This window comes from Neolamprologus multifasciatus, chromosome 16, assembly GCF_963576455.1.
Source record: "Neolamprologus multifasciatus chromosome 16, fNeoMul1.2, whole genome shotgun sequence".
NCBI classification, from domain to species: Eukaryota; Metazoa; Chordata; class Actinopteri; order Cichliformes; family Cichlidae; genus Neolamprologus; species Neolamprologus multifasciatus.
Genome location: NC_140454.1, coordinates 21,214,914 through 21,238,549, shown reverse-complemented (window position 1 = coordinate 21,238,549; position 23,636 = coordinate 21,214,914). Strand labels below are relative to the sequence as shown.

The window sequence follows — 23,636 nt, the reverse complement described above, 5'->3', positions numbered from 1 at the left end:
GGCTCAGATTTCAACATCAATCATTTGACTTCTTCTGCGTTTCGCTGCATTTGTGGTGAGGCTTGCTGAAGGCACTTTGATGGCATTGTGAGCAGCGTGGATAAATTGAGAATAGCGAGTACCCACTCTTGTTAGAGAGTGTGAAGCTGACAGATGGTCTGCTAAGTCCAGTATGTCATGTTATTGGTGAGCGCGGTGAGGTAAATGGATGAAATGTCGTTGGAATGCGTAAAACGAGAGGCAAAAACATTTGACTCACCGAGTGGTCAAGAGGCATTCTAGTGAACAGCTTCACAAACACAAACGCTACTGTCGGGTCAGGGGGGTCCTGGGGATTACAAAGCTAATCTGAGGACAGACAGGGGACACCTGTGCCCCCAAAGAACGCCAGGGATTACAGATCCACGCTGTGCTAATGAGTGGAGGACAGCTCGGTTTGGACAGCACACGCCTCGGGGCTGTGCAGCTCCTTTCTCCTTTAAGTAGGCTCTTATCTCTGACACTCCATTATGAATATGACAGATTTCAATTCTGCCTGAGCTGCGGGGCTCCTCCGCTCCCCTGAAGGTTAACGTGAAAAGCAAGAAGTGAAGTGAATCATTTATTATGCAGTTTTGCCGTCACATATTAATACTCATAGGGATGGTGTTTTACAACTCACACTAGCCTGAAGCGCAGCATTAACCTCAATATAAATGTGTAAATGCCTCAGAAACAAAACACCCCAGCATTCGATGAAGCAAGCATTGGGAGAGACCAGTACAGCATCCAGTCATTTCCGTAGAGTTGAGCAATTTGAGGATTATTGCTCTGACTAGTTTTTAATAACTGATGCAATGTGAGGTTTTCTTGTTGTGGCACGCAGCGTGGCTCATTTAAAAAGACAAGTGAGACGTTTTAGCGAAAATAAATTGATTAGAGGTCGGAACGTGGCTTTGAATGATGCAAATTGGTTGTTTACAGCAGAAAGACACGTCTTCTTTAAGGTCATTAGTTTCATTAATGCTGACAAAACAGTTATGCTGCATCTGGTGGTTTGAACACAGAGATTAAGTTCTTCTGGATTGTGGTGCTTTAGTAGGGAGAAGGTAGACGCAGAGGAAGAAAGAGGGGAGCGTGGGTGTGCTACCAACTCATGGCAACCCAAATCCTCAAGGAGAAACCAATGACTGTGCTGAAAGATATCTGAGAGGAGAGCTGGTGACAGTGAGGTGATGTACTGCACACTTTTGTCAGGTTGTCTCATGTTGTTGAAGAGTAAACACAAGTAAACGCAGCGGAGCATGTTCTGAAAGTGGATGTTTTCTTTAATAGGTGGTCTACCAGGGTTTCTTGACTTTCCTAGTTGGATCGAGCTCTTTTGTTTGCATTCGCTCAAGCCAAAATTGCTTGGTATGTGAGATCACAGCAGGCAGCATGTGGAGTGATGATGTGAACATGTGGTTGTGGATTCTATCTGATGTAAAATTGGTGCTTTATCATTTTTTTGTTGTTGGCTGTCACAGAAAATTCAAGTGCTTCTCCTTAATCCCAGATCTATGTTTCAACTGCAGTTACCATCAAAGTCGTTATGAAGTTTATAACTATTTTTATGTATACTTTACAGTATATGTTTTACTCCTAGTTTGTTCTGCGTTACATTTGAAGGCCTGCAGGGTGTTTTAAGAAAATGAAAATAAAAATGATTGACCTGGTTAGATGTGTTTTGTTTGTTTGTGTGTGTGTGTGTGTGTGTGTGTGTGTGCGCGCGCGCGCGTGTGTTTGCACACCTAAAGGTGCAAAACACTACATTTTAGACACGTTCCAAAGCAAGTAGTTAGTTAGCTAGTTGTGTCAATATACTTTAGATCTTGTAGCAGCATTACTGACTGAAGCAGGTCCTTCATGTGGGCTGTGTGTTTGCTTTTCTAGCCAGCTGTGCTGTGAAGGCTGTGCCTGAGCAGACCTCCTGGTAGGTAGTGGTGGTTGGTGGGCTTTGAGCCAGCAGTCTATTTTTACTTCTTTTATGACTTAAGCTGGATAATGATAGGATACGTTAGCTCTAATAAGTTCTATATTTATGAACCTTAAGAACCTTAAGACTTGATGTGAGTTAAGCATTGACATAAAGTTATTAGTAGCAACTTTTAAAGTTGAGCTACACTAAAATTGGCCCCCTGTATCTGAGTAAATATGACATAGTTTAGCACGACATACTGGCTCGTTGTCTCCACAGTACTGACAGTTATTAATGACCTGGATTCATGTTCAGGCTACAGCTTTCAGGTCATTTTTGTTTCTAAAAGAACTCACTCACTAACTGTACAGATGTGGGACAGCTGCTTTGGAGATGAAATGTGACTTTGGCAGCATGAAGGGAGACTGGAGAGCATTGAAACCCCACATTTCACTGAGGGGATGGTCGTCCAGCACAGTGAATTCCTCTTTTTTTTTTTTCTCCCTCTTGTCGTTTGCGTTTTGTTGCCGTCTGGAGGGAGTCTCTTATGCTTTGTCAGGGTCTCCCAACAGGATTGTCTTGTTGACTAAATCCCTTTCATTGTGCTTTTTTAGGATTTAAACTTCCTTGCAGCTGCACTGGTTGCACGCATCTGCTTTACCAATACTTAAAATGGCTTTGCCACCATTTTATATCAGATTATTATTAATTTTCAGCATGAATAAGTGCATCCTTTTAGCGTGTTCGCCTGTGTCTCAAATTTCTGTTATGCTTTACTGTTTTACTAACCAGTTCAATTTAGGTGCATATTCGTCAGGGTGGTCTGCCATCAGGTGTTGGTTAGAAGCTGCCCAACCCTCCTCAGCTGCACCCCATTAATAACACAGTTGCACAGATACCAGTGTGGTTGTAGACATGGGGTAACCCAGTGAGCTGAGTGCTGGTCACAGCTCATTAGCAGTGGGATGAAATGAAGGCTGGTAGAAGTGGTCTTTTGCTTTAGTTGGAGCCTCACCAAGCAGTTCAGTGCACCCACAGCGACTCAGCAAACCACCCAAGCCACACAAGCACCCAGGCCAAAGGTACTCTTAATTCCAAACAAAACAAGGTAGACGTTTAGAAGTAAAAGTCTACCCTCCTTCAGGTTTCTCTCTCCAAAATGTAAAACCACTTCTGTGTGTAACATAGTAAACCCGCTGGTGGTTTTCTGTCACTTGATGTGACCGTCCGCTCAGGCGTCAGATTGTATTTTAATGTGTTTAGGGAAGACGAATGGATACAAAGCCTAGTCATCTGGTCAGCAGCCAGAATGAGTCAATAGAACCCTTATGACTCCCAATTCCCTGCAGTCAGCACAGCAGCGATCATTCGACTCAAAGCTTCGGCAGAATACTAATTCAATTTCCTTTAGTTAAATATCTACAGGCTACAACCTGAGTTTTTACCATATCCATTAGCCATCCCTAATTTTTTTTACTATTTTGCCAGGAAAATGAGAAAGGGGTGAACAATTTATATATGAGTGTATAACAGTATATAAGAGAAAATAGTTTGTACAATTCTAGCAAGTTTGAAAGTCTATATCTAGCATGACCACATTTATTCTTCAACACTGCCTGAACTCTCTTACACAAGCTTTCTTGTAATTTATTTAAGTCATCTTCAGGAATAGTTCTTCAGGCTTCTTAAAAGACATTCAGAGCTTTGGATGTTGGCTGCCTTTCATTCCATTCTTCACCAAGATGACTACACGTTGTTTCAGTAATGTTGAGGTCCATGATTTGGGGAGGCCAATCCACGGCTGATAGTGTTTCACTGCGTGTTTGTTCTATCCATGCGGGTTTCACTGCACTGACACTGTTTGGGATCAATGTTAGTCTGAAAAATCAAAAGCTTTCCAGATGATGATACTTGGTGGATCAGACTCTGAGGATACTTTTCTATGTTCATATTTCCATCAGTTTTCAGAAGATCCCCAACACTGCTGGCTGAAGTCTGTCTTCTAGGAGGCAAAACAAAAAAAATAATAGGTGGTGCAAGTAGGGCTGTTCGATATAACGATATATATCGGATGACGATATAAAAACGTCTATCGTTTCATTTTACGCTATCGTTTGTTTCGTGGTGTTGCAAAATAAACTCTTTACGGCAATATTTTTTCATTGTTTTGATGGTCACTGTAGTGGCTATATTAATTTCTTAAAGTTCTCTATTTCTCTTATATTTTATATAACCACACTAAGGACGGACAAGCGCCTGTTTTTATGCGTTGTGGTTAGCAACAACGACGGTAACACCATTGCGTCCCCTTGTTTATGTTCCACACAAACCTTTCACAATAAAGCTCAAGATCCTGTTGAGACTTTTCAAAATAAACTGAATCACGTGAAAGAGCAGATTTTTTACGGATGAGAAGTAAAAAAGAGCCGCCAGGTGCTAATAAATAAACCTTAGACTCAAACGTTAGAACAGGCTTTTCCCCGCAGCGCGCTGTGTAATAAATACTCACAAAGAAAACGGCGGCCGTTACAACTTATGTCTAAAAATATATAGTTTCATGCATTGGTTCACTCGACTCCAGCTACATAACGTGCAGCTGGAAACACTTCCCGCAAGTCGAGCTGCCCGAGATTCACAGAGTTTACAGAAAATGTTACATTTTTGTGATTTATATCGTTATCGGATATGGTCAAAGGAGCTTGCAAAGAAAAGCGTCTGGACTTCTTTAAGTTACTTGAAGACGTTTCACCTCTCATCCGAGAAGCTTCTTCAGTTCTAAGGTCAATTGGTGGGGAGTCCCAGATATAAACCTAGTGGGAGTGTCCCCCCACAGAGGGACAAAAGGACCCCCTGATGATCCTCTAATCGCCTGAGCCAAGGTGTGGAACTGGGTGTGGGTCCCAATCAGCCAGAGTTTCGGGTGAGTTTATTGTGAAACCTGGCCCCACCTTATCATGCGAATTCCTGAGGTCAGATGGCCCAGGATGTGAGTGGGCGTTAAGGCGTCTGGGAAGGGTTCTTAAAACTGGATTATAGATGGCAGAGAGTTGGTGTCGTAAACCACCGCCTCTGTTCAAAGATGGTCGCTCACAGTGGACATAGATGGCTTCTTTCACTCCTCTTTCAAACCATCTGTCCTCTCTGTCCAAAATGTGAACATTGGCATCCTCGAAAGAGTGTCCTTTATCCTTAAGATGCAGATGGACAGCTGAGTCTTGTCCTGTGGAGGTGGCTCTTCTGTGTTGTGCCATGCGCTTGTGAAGTGGCTGTTTGGTCTCTCCAATGTAGAGGTCTGGGCATTCCTCGCTGCACTGTACGGCATACACCACATTGTTAAGTCTGTGTTTTGGCGTTTTGTCTTTCGGGTGAACCAGTTTTTGTCTGAGCGTATTGCTAGGTCTGAAATGCACCGGGATGTCATGCTTGGAGAAAACCCTCCTGAGTTTTTCTGATACACCGGCTACATAGGGGATGACAATGTTGTTGCGTCTGTCCTTGTTATCCTCCCTCGCTGGTGTCTGATCTTCTTTTCTGTGCCTCTTTGCTGACTTTAAGAACGCCCATTTAGGATAGCCGCACGTTTTGAGTGCTTCCTTTACATGTGTGTGTTCCTTCTTTTTCCCTTCAGGCTTAGAGGGAACATGTTCTGCCCGGTGGTGTAGGGTCCTAATTACTCCAAGTTTGTGTTCCAGAGGGTGATGGGAGTCAAACAGGAGGTACTGGTCCGTGTGTGTGGGCTTCCAGTAAACTTCGATGTTGAGGTTGCCATTCTCTTCAATGTGCACAGCGCAGTCCAGGAAAGGCAAACAGTCGTCCTTTGTGTCTTCCCTGGTGAACGTGATGTTTTTGTCCACAGCGTTAATGTGCGCAGTGAACGCACATTAACGCTGTGGACAAAAACATCATCATTTTAATGCAAGTTTACCGGAAGCCCACACACACGGACCAGTACCTCCTGTTTGACTCCCATCACCCTCTGGAACACAAACTTGGAGTAATTAGGACCCTACACAACCGGGCAGAACATGTTCCCTCTAAGCCTGAAGGGAAAAAGAAGGAACACACACATGTAAAGGAAGCACTCAAAACGTGCGGCTATCCTAAATGGGCGTTCTTAAAGTCAGCAAAGAGGCACAGAAAAGAAGATCAGACACCAGCGAGGGAGGATAAGAAGGACAGACGCAACAACATTGTCATCCCCTATGTAGCCGGTGTATCAGAAAAACTCAGGAGGGTTTTCTCCAAGCATGACATCCCGGTGCATTTCAGACCTAGCAACACGCTCAGACAAAAACTGGTTCACCCGAAAGACAAAACGCCAAAACACAGACTTAACAATGTGGTGTATGCCCTACAGTGCAGCGAGGAATGCCCAGACCTCTACATTGGAGAGACCAAACAGCCACTTCACAAGCGCATGGCACAACACAGAAGAGCGACCTCCACAGGACAAGACTCAGCTGTCCATCTGCATCTTAAGGATAAAGGACACTCTTTCGAGGATGCCAATGTTCACATTTTGGACAGAGAGGACAGATGGTTTGAAAGAGGAGTGAAAGAAGCCATCTATGTCCACTGTGAGCGACCATCTTTGAACAGAGGCGGTGGTTTACGACACCAACTCTCTGCCATCTATAATCCAGTTTTGAGATCCCTTCCCAGACGCCTTAACGCCCACTCACACCCTGGGCCATCTGACCTCAGGAATTCGCATGATAAGGTGGGGCCAGGTTTCACAATAAACTCACCCGAAACTCTGGCTGATTGGGACCCACACCCAGTTCCACACCTTGGCTCAGGCGATTAGAGGATCATCAGGGGGTCCTTTTGTCCCTCTGTGGGGGGACACTCCCACTAGGTTTATATCTGGGACTCTCCACCATTTGACCTTAGAACTGAAGAAGCTTCTCGGATGAGAGGTGAAACGTCTTCAAGTAACAAAGTCCAGACGCTTTTCTTTGCAAGCTCCTTTGACTACGATGACCTGGATGACTGAGAACCTTCACAGACATGTTATTGGATATGAGATTTTGGTCATATCGCACAGCCCTAGGTGCAAGATTCTTCCACAGTACTGAGCTGTCAGTTGGATTTCTATTTGTTTCACAGGTCTACTGGGATCAGTTCAGTTCATCACTAACTATTCTGAAGCACAAAGATATGTGGGGGGAAACATGACCTAATGAACATAATGGAATAAAAAAAAAAGGTCCAAAAACTGGCTTAGATATTATGTTTTGTATTAGGTTGAGCTTTATTTTATGTATATTAGCCTTCCTCTCGATAGCTGTTAGTAAAATCCAAAGATGTGCCTAAGCCCGATCCCGGCATCGCATTGATTGTTCTCTTTATAAATGGACTATTTCATAATTAAAATGGTGATAAAGACTAATAGGCTTGCCACACGTTATTATGCAAAAAAATCTCAAGCAAATTCTAAAACAACAAAACAATAGCTCTAAGAGCAGGTCTGACTCGATTATCGTGTTACTCACTCATGGAAATGGGTCTTATCTCAAGATATTTCTCCCCCCCCCCCTCCCCCCCCCCCTCGTGCTCTTTGGAAAATCCAGCGAAGAAAAAGTAGAAGCTGAGTGCGGTACCCGCTCTGATAGGTGATGCAGCCCAACCAGTGTGGATGGGAAAAACAACCTCAACTCTAATGGTTATGTTTTCTAATTTTTTCCCCTGCTCTTTGCTGAATGGCTCTCTCTCACACAGTTGTATTGTGCATCTGTATTATTGTGTATTCTCTATGACTGAAAGCTGCAGAAACACTCAGTTTAGCTATACACCTCTATGCTATTTTTGTGCTTTTAATTTGTTTCTGTTTTATTTCTATAAGAATAGCTGGTTAACCAGTATCCAGCTGGGTCGCACTTGTGTTTCCATGTTCTTTGCGCAGCATACTGGGAGCGCTGGATAATTGTTTGAAGCCTTTCTAAATCCACACCAGGGTGTGGTGAATAATGCTGGAAAGTGCAACATTTTGGACAGCTGCAGAAGTGTTCATACATGAAGCAGATGTCGATAAAGTAAAACCGGATAAAGAAAAAGAGTTGTGCAAGAGTTGTGTTTTTTTGCACGATTGAAGCTTATTTTCAGTCTTAATGTGTTCGCCAACACATGGGTCACATTAGGTGTGACTGAACAACAGGCTCTTCACAGGAAATCACTTGCTTAACCTCATCAAAGAGGAACAGCTTTAAAAAAAAAAAAGTTTCAAAGCAAAATACTAGGGCTGCCACAAACTTTTATTTTGATCGTCGACTAGTCACCGATTATTTTTACGATTAGTCTACTAATCAGATCATGCATCCATTGGATGTAAAACGTACAGCTTATTGCACCAGCAGCATCTGCTCTTATATAACTATCATTAGCTTACAGCTTTAAGTGTTTAAGGTATGTGCTAACTAAAAATAAAGACAAGATGATAGTTTATTAAATTTTAATGAAATTTGCAGATTGTTTCGGTGAAGTTTAATAAACTCCTTGCTATCTAAAATATAACGGGACACCGGAGTATCTCACACTTTTTATAATCAGTTGTCTGTTTGATATTTATTCAGCTGTGTAAAAACTATAACTTTAATCTCAGCCAAACCGATTTACTCAGGAACAAATAAAATACTAGAAAAAGCCTTGCCCCCGGCTAGCTATCGAGCTAGTGGGTAACAGACGTCTCCGAAAACGTCGGAGCGCTTTTGAAAATATGTGGTGTCTTGATAAACTGAGCAGATATTTGAGATTTACACAGTTACATTCTCCCCTGAAAATATGTTAAACGTTTATTTTGTGACCCAGAAAGAATAATAAGAGTAATATTAAAACTAACTAGCTGCCGCCATTGTTGGAAACTGAGCTGGGCTGCGCTATGAATTCTGGGACAGAGCTACTTCTTCTTCTTCGGGGTTTAACGGCAGCTGGCATCCTTGTACATGCAGTGCTGCCATCTTCTGTTTCAGTCCGTTATTACACTCTTAAATCCTACTACTTATTCTTGCGGCTTTTGTGATCTTACAAAGCTTCAAACGACACGTCGACTATTAAATCAGTCGTTGACGATTTTGATAGTCGACGCAATCGTGACTAGTCGACTAATCGTGGCAGCCCTACAAAATACTGAAAGATGTTCAGAGCATCCACCTTTACTTCAGACTCACTTCTGTGCTCACACCTTCGTTTCTTGTCCTGGGATAACTGGCTGAAGAGTCATAGCAGTAACTTAGAAAGCAGGGTTAGATGTTTACCTGTCCTGCCTCAGCAGATTTCTGTATCCGGCAAGACAGATAAACCATCAGCTGTTTGGTTAGTGGGAGACTTGATATTTTATTTGTAGACTGATGGCAAAAATCTTGTAAGGAATGTAAAAAAAATTCTATTTAGCAACAGGCTCAAACTAACACACACACACACACACACACACACACACATATATATATAGTGTGAAGGCCACATTGTCCCTCAGTGCTGAAGTAGTTGGAAAACAAATTCATGGTCAGATTTCCTTAATCATAGAAAATCTTTTTCTATGCACTGTTTGTCCAATCTTGTTTACAGAACAGAATATTTTTTTCTTAACAAAGTGGAACTTTTTGTGTTTCCCTCTAAACTTTCCTTTTGTTTTCTGTTTATATATTGTGGTCCATTTTTATAAAACCTCTAAGACGCCTTAGGGAGGGGTCAGTTTCATTTACAGCTGGATTATCTCAAATGAACAGGAGGGAAGAGCACATGTAAACACTTTTGCCGACCTTTCCCCAATGATCCTCACTCACACTTTGGCTAATATAACTCTTCTGTTGCCTGCTCATTGCTATGTTTAGCAACGAGAGCGCGCATAACCAGCTGTTAGGTCAGAGGTCCATTAAGCTTGCAATCTCTTAATTACTCTCTTTGGGAGCCATGGACACCCTGATGTTGTTGGTGCAGAGTATAGTGTATAGATGCTTGCATCTTACCAATGATGATAGGTTTCTTAGTTTGATTTTATGTTTGGGATTAATGATGCTATTTATTCATTACATTGATCATCGTTTTGATTAACTGGGACCTTTCTCTCTCTTTCAGAACTCAATGAATCTTCCTCCAGACAAAGCGCGGCTCTTGCGGCAGTATGACAATGAGAAGAAGTGGGAACTGATCTGTGATCAGGTGAGCATCAGCCACTCATCTAAATGATGTAGCTGCTGCTTAATTACTAAATCATTTTAAATGCTGAAAACATCTGGGTAAGGTTCACACAGAATGATGTTATATGTGCTGTCTGGACTGTCAGCTGAGCGTGTAATCTAGGAGAAGGTCCCACCCCACTGTGTGTCGTGACCGCAACACTCATGCTCCATTGCCCTGCCTTTATCCAGTAAGTCTTTTGCCATCTTTACACGCCACTCTGGCTTCCTTGGTCAAGTGGGTTAAGTGGCACAGCAGGGAGCGCACATCACTTAGCTAGTTGAAAAAACTCAGCCTCTTATTGGCGTCAGTGCTGCGTGTAGGAAATAACAGAGGGTGTACGTTGTGCAATGAGCTGTGGTCTGAGCGCTCCACTCAGTCCGCAACCTCTGTGCCAGAAGGTTTTTCTGCCTCCTTGAACAGAGGAGAAAAGCAGAGACAAGATCAAGACCACCACCCACCAAAAACTGTATTGATAGTTACTGACCCTGAGAGGAACTGTAACAGAGAGAAACCACCAGACTGCTGACCAGCAGTCAGATATCTTCATGGGGCTGACTGCAAACTGTCACAGTTGAAGTGAAAATAGTCGCTTTCATTGAAGCTAAGCATTGCCCGGTGATTTTTACTGACAGTCTTGGCTTCTCGATGGTCACGCACAGAAGAAGGGAACACGCTCGCCACAGTTCATGTTCATAATAAACATTTTATATTGTGAATTTAAAGTTTCTTATCCTTTCTGTGAGGATGGGAACCTTGAGACAGACCGCTTTGGGCTGGAAAACTATGGTGTAAATTTTTCCAGCCAGAAAATCGGTTCTGAAAGGAAACTAATTTTCAGCGCAGGGAAGTTACAGCAATGAATTTGTGTGGTACTGAAATTAGCAAGGAAAAAACCACTGCAAATTTATCCAAATATAGATTTACTATGGTAATGCTTCAATCCTGTGATAACATCTAGTCAGATAATTCTCTCTTATGAGAAATGTTACATTTGGAAAACCAAATTTAGAAGCTTAACCTGCTCAGACAATAAAGGTGGACATCAGTCATTTGAAAGTATGCTCCATCTCTTTCCTACACTTTGTTTGGTATTAGGTTGAAGTTATAGAATGAAATAATGCATCTTCCTCAGTTTTACTGTTGACATCAAAGAATATTGCTAACCCAGTTCTTCCAGTTCTTTATTCATTTTTTGTTTTCAAAATAAACCTATACCCATGACACTGCAGGCAGCTGTGGGACTAAGTTACTTTCTGTGTCATAGCTACAGTGAAGCCCTTAATGTAACTATGGCAACAGAGAGAAGCAGAGACGACAGGTACACACCCCCTCTGGAAAACAGCCCTTGCGGATGAAATATTAAACATTTTCTTTCCAGCAATTATGAGGATTTATGAAATATTGATGAATTGTTGAGGTTGTTCTTGAGGTGAATGCAAGGTTAAAACATCCCGAGTACAAAGAGGGAGATCGGCACGATCAACTCTTCCCAGTCGAATCCTGTGGTTGTGATCTATTTCTAGCCATCGGAGCGTTGTACAGAGGCGTAGTTCATATAGATGAGTCGCTGTGAGAGTACAACAACTGGTTGGCAACTCTAATTTTAAAAGGTTTCTCAGATGTAGAGCAGGAAGTAAAGATCACTGCTCAAACTTAACTTAAACCTGCTATCCTGGACTCTTCATTGCCACATAGCATGTTGAAACCCGCTTATATTCCTCTACATACCAAACATATTTGCTCACTGTGATTTCACCGGTCTTTCTAAATTCACACTTTTATATTTGTGAGGTATTTACACACCTCACAGGTCTTTGCACTCGTCATGATTTGCACCGTACCGTTCGCTCGTTATTTTGCAGACTCTCCAGCTCGAGCTCCCAAGCTTTAGAGCTGTCCGCTGAGAGCCAGCTCTTTTTCCTGACGTCTCTCTCGTCTTTCCTGTTTTTATGCGACAGACCCTGTGGCAGTGACAAATATGATGTTGTCGATCCGTTCTCTGTATCTGTGTACGGAGGGTGGACACCTTTCCAGGATGTGATTCATGACAAAAGCGGCACAGCAAATACTGTGCTGATGAAGCTGACAGTTTGAAGTTGTTTGCATAAAAGCATGTGATATGGATGGCTTTTGGTTACCAGTGAGGGAGGTTTGTAAGTATATGTGTTCCAGTAATTCGCACACGTGTACGGCCAAGCTGTAACTGTCGCTGACCTTTAACGAGATCAGAATCACTGTATCCTGTTACATTTGTTTGAAGAGATATGGCTGTCCGTTAGAGGAAAGCCACTGGGAGATCAAGTTCTTGTCACTGCCTGCTAAATTCTCGCTCCTCTTTTTGGGGAATCTGACGCTGGACAGTAACTTTCTTTCTTTCTGGTTAAATATTCTTGCTAGTAAGTGAAACGAGCCGCCGATCTATATCACCTCCCGATCTATAAATCTATACAAGATCAGAGCATTCAAAATTAGGAAGAACACTGGAGAAATGTGACTGCACTGCATGAAGAACACATTTTCCTTTCTGTGATATGGCCTGCAGTCTTAAACTGATGCAGTGTGGGCTACGATGCGGCACTCAGCCTGATCCAAACGCTCTTTTCTGCTCAACACAGTGATCCAAATCCAGCACTAATCTGCTGTATCGTATATATTTAGAGCACAACGGTCTGGCCTCAAGTCTTGCTGGTTGAACTTGGGAGACTTAAACATTCATGTAGCCAGGTGTGGCCACAGTTCTCAGGCAGGCAGCTCTTCATAGCACGCTGAAATTAATGAAAAGATCATCAGTGAAATTTGTTTTGCATATAAAGGCTGGTTGCCGTTTACTAGCCATGAGTTCAGACTTGTGAGGCTGTGGTGTGTGTGTCTGTGTGTGTGCAGTCATCTGAATGAACAAAGTGGCTCTGTCAAACAAAACTGTGAAACTGTGAATGTAACTTCCACTATTGTTACACGAGAACTGTCCAGATGTTTAGCTTCTGCCCTGTGCTCTTGTTCTCCTCTTCCTCTCGTCTTGTTTCCTCCCACCCCTGCTCATTTTGGTATTTTTGTTTTTTGTTCCTTTTTACAGGAGCGATTCCAAGTGAAAAACCCGCCTCACACATACCTCCAAAAGCTGAGGAGTTATCTAGATCCAGCGGTCACAAGAAAGGTGAGTGGCCTTGCTAAAACATGCTTCCCTGTTCCACTGGCCGTTCCAGTGCTGTGGCTTTTCCTTCCCCTCTGACCCCTCTATCTCTTGTCCAGGATATCCCTACAACTGAGGAAAAATTGTGCACATGAGTTCTGGAGGAGACAACCTGGGAACTAGTTGCAAAACGGGCATCAGACTGACTTAGATAGAAAGGAGACAGTTGTTTATCTGGAACCGCCCGAGTTTGAGAAAACCACTGGCCAATGCTTAGCGGTGCTGTTCTGTGGCTGAGGGCATGCTCTGCACTCACCATGCACTGCCAGAAAGAGCAATGGAGAAATAAAAGTTTGAAACAAGCTACTTGAATGCAGAGTGACGCAGTCACATGAAGCGCTGCACTCACATCACCTTGTAGCATAGCAGGGACTAACTGAAGAGATCAGGAGCGTCCCAGCAACATGATAAAGATGGCCTTATGTCATCTGAGCAGCCAGTTCTGGCTGTTTTCCTGGCAGCTTGGAAGGGAGAAGGGAGTAAAAGGAGGAGCTTCGTGAAGACAAGTATCAGCCAGCTCTTAGGGGTTTGCCAAAATGAAGTCTTTTTGGCCTGGCTGAGCGAGCTGTGGGGGGAAGGTTGGGAGACCAGCATCTGTGATAAACAAATTAACCCGAAGACTCTGCCAGAATAACAACAAATCGCTGAATAATTCAATTTGGATTGACCAGAGTTAAGATGTTAAAGCACAACTGGTTAGCTAGAGCAGCACAAACAAAAGCTGTGATGACTAAGGTAAAAAGAGGAGCAGCAATGTTTTATTGGTGCAAGAAAATACCCCGCACAGCACATTCTCTGTGTGTAGCCAAAATCAGCGTTATTAATGGGTACAGTGAGGAGTGATTCCTAATGGTAAATTATGCAGCTTAGTCAGGAATGAAAGAGTAGCTTCAATGATCTTTAAAGAGAAAGAACATAAAATTAATGCGATAAAAGTTTTCTCTGCACATACTGCGTCTCCTAGTACACCTAAATTGTTGAAATACTGACAGTTCAATAATACGAGCCAATCAAGGCTCTCACAGATTGCCAATTTTAAGAGCATTTTGAATGCTAATTTAATTTACAACCACTGAGGTTAAGACTGACTGGTGATGGTGGCTTAGGCTGCAAAATATATGCTTTTCAATGATAAGTTCAGCAGTTTGACTCCTAGTTCTCGGCCTTGCCAGGCTGGGACTTTGTTTGCTTTTTGGCACAAAGAACTGCATTTGCAGCATGTTAGATGGTGACGATAAAGGGCTAATTAGGCTGATCTGATAGGTCGTCTGGAGTATCGACCGCCACTGGGACTGCTACACCTCTCTGACTTTAATGGCTAATGTAATGCCTGAGAGATTGCACTTATAGAAGATCTGATAAAGGCAGGAAGCACGAAGAAAGTGACGCATGTCAAAGGAGACATGATAGACAAAACACTGAAAGGCTGTGTCAGTGGTACAGGTGCAGGTTTGTTGACAGCAAGTGTAAATCTGCCTCGGTAACTGACACCGACTGTGAAACTATAGATGGAGAAGTACTCCTCTTCCCTTCCTTCACATATGCTGCTGAAGTTTTCACACATGAATGCCTAGTATGAGGTAGTTACTGACTATCACTGTGTTTAATTTTCACATTTCTTATCTCATAAGAGAACCGGAAGAATATTTTCAGGTGTGTAATAAATCTGTTTAGCTGTAGTTGCTGGGAAATGCATAAGCTTGGTTCTGGCTGAAGGTAACAAAATCCACCTACCAGCACTTTTTAAGCTCTCAAATTAACTTTTTTTTAACTTTTTTTTAACACCTCAGCCTAAAGCTGAGGTGTCAAAAACAATGTTGTTGATTGAGCTTCAGTGGTGCTAGTAGGTGTAATTGTAAGCAAGGCTGAGCTGTCCACCTCCTGGTTGCAGCTTTAAATTTGGTGTCTCAACTTTCTCCTCCAAATCCCCTGTAAAATTTGACTAAGCAAATTTTCCACAGTGCCATACTTGAAGGAGTTGGTGTTTAAAGCTCCTGCAGTTTAAACACTCAGCACACTCGTTGTTAGCTTCTGAAGAAGAGAAGGAGGATGCGGTTCAAGTCGCATCCTCCTTCTCTTCTCTTTATCTTAAAGTCATCTGTGTCTACATGACTAACTGATCTATATTAAACCCCTTTAAATAAAACAAAGCTCTCTTTATTTATTTACCATCATATTTTTACCGATTAGTCTCATAGGCTGAGTGGTTCATGTGGGATTTTGGAAAGTCTTTGCCTGTTCTTTGCCCTGATCGGAGACCTCAAGTGGTCAGGCACAGGGGAATCAAATGAAAACAGAAAGTGAGTTGGGTAATGGCGAGGGAGGGAACAAGAAATAGTGAATAATAGAGCGGGTTAAGGGGGTAGGTGGGGGGATTTGAAAGAGATGGACAGTGAATGAGAGAGTGAGAGACAAAAAAAGAAGCACAAGAGAGTGTGGAGGAAAAGAAAGAGTTATGGGCTTCTTTCTACATTCCTGCTCCATCCCCCTTTTCTTCAAGCTCAAACAATTGCCACTTTGTGCCACTGTGAGAGAGCTGGAGGTCATTGCCTCTGCTTTTCCATAGGCAGGCTCCGGTGCATTCCTCGAGGCAGCTCTCAACCAATAGGCAGCCAAGGAGGAAGAGCTGCAGTCCAACTAGTCCCCAAGAATGTATCAGCTATTGATTTGTTTCCAGGATGACCCCTCCTGAGCTCACACTTCCCTAAAAACTCCCTTTTTTTTACCCTCCCTTTTCTATGGTTTCAGTGCTTTCCATGCGCTTGCTTTCCCCTTTCACGTCTCCTCCTTTTTCTCATTTCCCCTCATGTCGTCTTCACCCTCCCTCCCCACTGTCTGCTCCTCTCTCTTCCTGCTCTCTCCGTGTTGCAGCTGGTAGCACTTAAAGTGTGGAGTGCGGGGTGTTTGGTGGGGGCTCTGAGAGCCTGCGCAGTTCTCCCGAAATTTGCTCGGCTTTCCACACAAGCGCACAAATGACTCCTCCCTAATAAAAACACTCTGATTCTCATCTCCTCATGTTCCAGACACACGCCGCCTAAGCCCAAAGACACAGGCCTTAGCTATGGGAACAGCTCTTGTGAATGTTAATAATAGGTTAACGTGGGACTGAGCTTCGTTTCCCCCCTGATACAAACGCATCATGGAAAGTGACTAGGCCCTCCAACCCTCGATGGACTTCTCTTCTCTTCTCTTCTCTTCTCTTCTCTTCTCTTCTCTTCTCTTCTCTTCTCTTCTCTTCTCTTCTCTTCTCTTCTCTTCTCTTCTCTTCTCTTCTCTTCTCTTCTCTTCTCTTCTCTTCTCTCTTTCAACCACAGCTATCGGCCCAAGATGACCATATTAGGGATATCCACTCTCAGTGACATCATATGGAGAACAGCAAAAAAAACTGTATTTGCTTTAGTCTCATGAGGATTGCCTGCACTTCCGCTGACCTTGTTATTTGAAACACTGGCAATGTTTAGTATATTGTATATATACAGCAGGAAAACAGGACAGCACTAATGCAGAACTAACTTCTATTTAATCTGAATATAAAACAGCATGAAAAGTCTACAGTAGAATTTACAGTATCCTGCTTTGTCAGGAAAAATACCTAAACGATTACACGGCTTAACTATTAGCATGAATATACCTGAGTGTTATAAGACCAGGGGTTAAAGTGGGATTTGGCTGGTGGGGGTACCGTAATATCCCGTGTAGCAGTGCAGAGTGGAAAATACGATCACTTAGAAATAAGACATATAAAAAACTGGCTTGTGAGCTGCACTGGGTTTGTTTTTTCTGCATACAGGATGTGATCAGCTGACCTGCGCAGCTGCTGTGTGCTCTTTGTGGATTTGACTGAATTCAACGATGTAACCAAACATCGGCCATAAACACCCCATTTTGCCCTATAACAGTCCAATATGCTACATTAGTGCAAAATTCATCACAATACTGGAAACAAACTAGTTTAACCTGCACTAAACTGCAGATCATGTTCATGTTTAAATAATACAAAAGTTAGATACTTTAAATTGTTTTTTTAAGTCATTCAACTTAAGTAAGTTTGATCCAATAACTGATTAAAAAAAGATATTTAAAGCAACATTTATAATCTACCCAAACTTGAATTTCCAGTGTATCAAATTTTCCTTGCTGAGCAGTCCTTATTTTCTTATCTTCCTCTCCTGTCCTTTATTTTTTTTAATATCATTCTCCATCTCTTAGAGCAAATGCTAACATTTTTTCCTCCCTCTAAAACTTTAACTTGCAGACACATGTTTGTGTTTGGTGATATTTCGCGAGCTCTTTGCAACACTGGAAATTGCCTGATTTCAAGCACCGCTCCGATTACGCTCTTCTGAAGTTTTTATTAACAAGACGGCAACGGGATATGAGATGGTGTTTTCACCTTTTGACACACTGTGTTTCAAACTCCAGTGCCAGTGCTCTATTATACAATCAATTTTCTCCCCTCCTCTCCTCCTCGCTCTTCTGATGTAACACTTTTACTCTCTCCCTCTCTCTCCCTCTCTCTGATCAGGGATCCCCCCCGCCCTCCTGTTGCACTGTGAGGCTGTTTGATCATCACCGGTCACTCACTTCTCTTGTTTTGTTCCTGTGATTGTATAACAGCCTGAAGGGCCTTTTTGTTTTTGGTTTTGCAGAACACCTCCCGTTAGAGGATGAAAGAAAAGAAGAACCCGCTCATCTTCTCTGTTCTCTCGTTTCTCTTTCCCTCACTAGTTAGTTCACAGCTTCATGCGTGCTGTCTTCTGTCTGTAGCCACAGTAACAGGGTTGAGAATGTGTGTGTGTGTTGTATGTGTACAATTGTGTTTATGTAGCTGCTGCTGCTCCTGGCCAGGCTTGAGAGGTAGCCAATTAGGTGACTTGATTTTATCATGCTGCTTCCAGGAGGGATTATTGCTATTTACAGAACCAACATGAGCAAACAGAAACAACATAAGTGGATAAAAAAAAAAAAAAAAAATCCAACTCATGCACTTTCACAGTTTCCAATGACTCAGCCGGCCTTCTTGTTTAGCCTCTTTATTGGTTACTGGCAAATAAAAGCATCATTTAGAAACAGCTCCATCTCCTCTTTCATTCTTTTATTTTGTAATCAGTGCACAGGCGGCCTGCTTTTATATCTAAATGTCAATGTGGTTCCTTCTGTCTGTTTGTCTGACCTTTCTGTCAGAAACAAAGCTTTCTCCAGCCAAAATATCTCTGTGCTTCCACATGTTGATTTACAGGAGTATGATGAAACTTTACCTCCCCCACTTTCTTTCCTCCTTCAGAAATTCAGACGACGAGTACAGGAGTCCACCCAAGTCCTGAGAGAACTGGAAATTTCGTTACGGACCAATCATATAGGGTGAGTCACCGCAGAAAGTGCGCGAGGCTTGTGTAGCGTTGCATGTCCGCGACCTGCCTATATTAGATTTAAGGGGAAAAGTCTGGCATTCCAGACACCCGGAGACGCAGACACTGACACTAACCACCACCATCCCCCATTCCTATTTGTGCTCTGACCTAATATTACACCGAAAGCCATGTGGCGACGAAGAAAAGATGAATCAATTGATTGTTTCGGGCAGCTGACACATGAACAGCGTCTGGAGGGGAAACGCATTTCTCTTGCAATAGTTGCTCGCCAGTCTGCGATTCTGAAGACGTATTGATACGGTTGCTAAAGACATACTGATGTTGTAACAGATAAAACAATGATGCATTCATCTGCATTTTCTGGTATTCCAGGGTAACAAGCCTCGACTGGCTGCAGCTGTTATTGATTCAGTGCTGTATGTTTAGCCTTGAGGAAAGATCAATATCTCGGTGAGAGTCATACAAGGTCTCAGTGTTTTGTCTTGCTGAAGATCACAGGGCTCGAGTCACTAACTAGAGACCCTGTATAAGGATAACGATGGCCTGCTCGACATTAATGAGTCCCACTGGATTCTGGGACATTTTGGATTCAGGAGACTTCTATTACTACTTAAATAAATGAAGATGGTGCAAACATTTAGAAAGAGACATAAAAAATTACAGTTTTCTTTTGCTTGTCAGCTAAGCAGAAAATATTCTTTGCTTGGCTAAAACAATTAAGAGGTTATTACTGCAGTACTAGAGAAACAAATAGTAACCAAAACAAGGGTTAGAGACACTTGTAATTAGGTATAATCATACAAATCCCCTTTGGGGTTGCATCAGGAAAGGCATCTGGTGTAAATCTGTCAACTCAAACATGCAGCGCTACCTGGTGTGGCGACCCCTTGTGGCAAGGAAGCAGCCAAAAGCAGCTGTCCTTTGAAATGTTCATAATTTAAAGGGAGCGGTACAAGAGCACTGCTTCCTTTATTAGCATAAAGCGAGTGTAAATGATAGTTGGTTATTGCTGATGGCTTAAAGTTTGGAAGAGGAAAAAATGTGTAAAAAATATGCAGAGCTAGAGCGGACCCACTCCTCTGCACAATAGCACACAGACCTGAATTTGAATGGAGCTCAAAGTTTTTCTTTTAAAGACACAGATTCCCAGTCGCTTTGCTTTCCTATTAAGAACAGAAGTTCACCTGTGGATTGTTTTTGTGTTTTCACTCACAAACACTGGAGAGCAGACTTTTTAGATGGTTTGTTAGTACCATTACCTGCACAGCAAGCCATGCTATCTGTCAGATAATTACATAGTAAAAAGCATCAGCACAACAAACATGTTTGAAAAGTCCATTTTAAAAGAGTAGGCGACCGCGTGCCGCGTGGCTGCAGTGCAGCGACCCGGGGTTTGAATATGCGCCTCGGTCATTTGCTATGTGTTCCCTCCCTTCTCCGAACTTTACTGTCTTCTATCTAATAGTCAAAAATGACTACAAATCTTTAAGATAATAAAGAAAAAAAAAGAAAAGTGCATTTCCTTGACTCCGGTTTGCTGAGGTGAGGCCTTGCAGTGAGCTTGCAGCACCCGCTCATCACCCAAAAGTAGTATCTAAGTCTCTAATAATGCACTACTTTAAGCCTTAATAAAATTTAAATGGGTTACACTATAAATACACCACCATTTACATGTTATTACATATTAAAATATGCGATAGAGACCATAACTAGTATTGTGGGCTTCAATGGAGAATGATTCACGGCTGTGCTTAAGACGTGAATATTTTTAGTATAACCTTGAGGAAAACCTGTGCTGCTTATGAATGAGGCACCTGGATTTACTGTACGAGTAATGAAAGTTAGCAGCTCACAGCGGAATGGTGGGTTGGATGGTCATGGATAACATGGACACACTGTCGAGGATTGGATGAAGCAACCCTGAGAACATCCGCTGCCCACCGGCTGTTGTAACAGCAACAATACTCTATATCCTAAACTGCATCTCTCAGTCTCTCTGGTTTTCTCTTTTCCTGCCTCCCACACACATATTGTTTTAGTTCAGTGTGTCCATGTCAGCGACACTCACGTAAGTTATCTCATGTGTCTGACAACGCTGTCTCTCACACTCCTACACGCTGTTTACACAATAGTCAAATTCTGCTCTTCAAACCAAAAATACGTTCCAACCACAGCCAGAGACGATGTCCGCCTTCAGAGCTGAAGCTATGTTTACAAGGATAAACCTTAGAAACCTTATTGTTGGTAACTAGATTACACAAATAGTCTCACTAATCTAGATTAAACAATGAGGCGGTACCATAATAGCAAAAGGACAGGGAAAGGGAGATTGGGAGGGTAGAAGTGCCTGATGATGTTGGAACACAGTGTCAGAGGTTAAAACAGATATTAATTATGCAGGCTGTGTATAATAGACAGATTGTCCCTTTATAAGCACTGCTGATGTGAGCCTGCTTCTGACTTGGTCACCAACATGCAGTGAATGGAGGATTGTTAGTTAGGGTCCTTTGGTAATAATTACTATGAGACCACACCCCCCGAGACTACTTAAACCACCACCGACCCCACTAGGCACTAGTTCACTGGACAATCTTGTTAGTCTTTTTCAGTTCCATGTAGTTACACCACAGGGGAGCTAATAAAGAAGCAGCTAGTGGATTTTTAAAGCAGTTTAGCTTTCATCAGCTCTGAAGCCTGCCTGTGTCATTATGTTTATGCCCTACAAATTTATTTCATCGCTGAGCAATCAGCCCCATCGAAGCAGTTGTGGGACCAATAAAACGAAACGGCACCTCCACAAGACGCGATTAAATAAAGATCCTCTGTGATTCAGCTAACAGTGCTTATAAATACGAAAGGAGAGCAGCACATACCAAAGGTGGTGGGAGCTTTCCTGTGAAAAGCTCAGCTTTTCTGTGCAGAATGAAAAACTAGAAAGCAGGCAAAGCGCTGGATGGGTGGCCCACTGTAGTGCCTTTAAGGAAAGCGATAAAGGGCTTTTGATCATTCTTCAGCTTTGTCTTTATCAGTGTGTGTGAGCGATAGAGAAATAAATACATAAAAGATTAATAATGAGTTTCTATTTGAGTGTTTGTGAACACGTTTGTTTCTCTGAGCCAGGAAGCTTTGAAATGGTCAATGCAATTCTTCTCTGCAAAGGAAGGGAGACAGGGTGAATAATCTGAAAACATCTACCGAGGCCAGGTTACAGCCCGGGAAGAATGTTTAGAAAAAACTAATTGCACATAATGTGTTATACATAATGTTCGGGACAAAGATTTGATTTCTAATATGAGGCACAAAGAGATGTTGTTGCAAATGAGTAAAGCCAAAATTGGGCAGAAAAACCCAAATAAATCTATCAGGGAGCAACACCAAAACACTTGAAAGATCACAGCTAAAATGCATGATCACAAAATTATTTCCATGGTTAAAAAAAAAAACCTTTACAACATCTAACCAAGTCAAAGACACTCTTGAGGATGTAGGCGTATCATTGTCAAGGCCTGCAATCAAGAGACGCATTCGTGAATGGAAATATAGTATATAGTTTGTGTCGTAAACCACTCATTATACTCCAGAGGAGGAAGGTCAGATTAGACTTTGCAAGGAAACATCTAAAAGAGCCTTCAGAGTTCAGAAAAATAATTATTTGGACAGATAAAACAAGGTTAACCAACAAGTTTGTATCAGAATGACAGGAAGAGAAAAGTGTGGAGGAGGAGAGAACAGATATCACATCTAATATGGTGGAGGCAGTGTTATGCAATTATGGGCATGTATGGCTGCCAGTGGAACCAGGCCACTAGTGCTTCGTGATGATATGACTGCTGCTAGAAGAAGCAGGATGAACTCTGAAGTGCACAGAACTAAATTCTGCTCAGATTCAGCCAAATGCTGCAAAACAGCTCAGACTTTTTTGTACCAGACAGATTATTTTTCAATGGTCAGTTGGCTGATCTCAACCGAACAGAGCATGCTTTTCCATTACTAAGTACTGAATGCAGAGAGACACAGACCAGCATCAACTGAAGGTGGCCTCAATTAAGGATCTCAAGGGAGGAAATGCAGAATTTGATGGTGTCCGTGAGTTCTAGACTTCGAGCAAGTTTTTTTTTTAAGTATTTATTTGGTACCCGGGTTGGGTTTTTTTTTTTTGCATTTTTTAAACTATTACATAATCAGTGTGATATATTTTTTCTCATACTGAAACCTGAAAGAATTGCACAAAAATTGTATTTTTTAAGCAATAAATGGAAAAAAATGCCAGATGTAGTAAAATTATACAAATAAAACTCATATATGCAAATTAATATTGTCATATGGTTCAATAAAATATTTGAATTTTCTGGCAATTATTTAATGGTTCAGGCTTTAAATGGTTAAAAAGAGTCTTCACATTTATATTAGTCTTTCCCATTAATTTTAAACCTTTGAAAATTGGGTGAATGAAAATGGGTGTAATATTTGTAAAACCCCTTGAATTAAAACCCAAAGTCTGCACTTCAATCACGTACTGATTTTTTTGATTTACAATCCACTGTGTGCAGAGGGAAAACGACAAAAATTGTGTTTTTGTGCTAAACCGGCTTAAAATACTGTGTACTCTTAAAAGCAATGTATTACTCTCCCTTTCCATCTTTTTATTTTAGAGTTTAGGCTCACAACTGTCATGTTTCTGAAAAGTCCTGCTTTAACTTGCCTAATTTGTAATTGTCAATTAATTTAACACATTTGAAGTGTTTTTGGTTTAATAGTTTACTCTTCTCTTCAGGTGGGTACGAGAATTCCTAAATGAAGAGAACAAAGGCCTGGATGTGCTGGTGGACTATCTTTCTTTCGCACAGTATGCTGTCACGTAAGTCTCTAGCAGCTCTTTCGCTTTGCACCACAATGGTCTATATGCAGAACTCATAATCAACACAACGATGCTATTCTGCACAACCGCTGATGCATCTCC

General features: G+C 42.1%; 1 protein-coding gene across 16 annotated transcripts in view; it reads left to right on the top strand.

Annotated features, from left to right (window-relative positions):
• The window catches only part of fmnl2a (formin-like 2a), a 53,931-nt gene that overhangs the window by 8,835 nt on the left and 21,460 nt on the right, over positions 1 to 23,636 (top strand). For all 16 annotated transcript variants that reach the window (XM_085134820.1, XM_085134818.1, XM_085134819.1 and 13 more), the window contains exons 2-5: positions 10,010 to 10,093; positions 13,188 to 13,268; positions 18,589 to 18,665; positions 23,451 to 23,534. In XM_085134820.1, the coding sequence (XP_084990946.1) occupies positions 10,010 to 10,093; positions 13,188 to 13,268; positions 18,589 to 18,665; positions 23,451 to 23,534 (326 nt within the window). The remainder of the gene's footprint in view (positions 1 to 10,009; positions 10,094 to 13,187; positions 13,269 to 18,588; positions 18,666 to 23,450; positions 23,535 to 23,636) is intronic.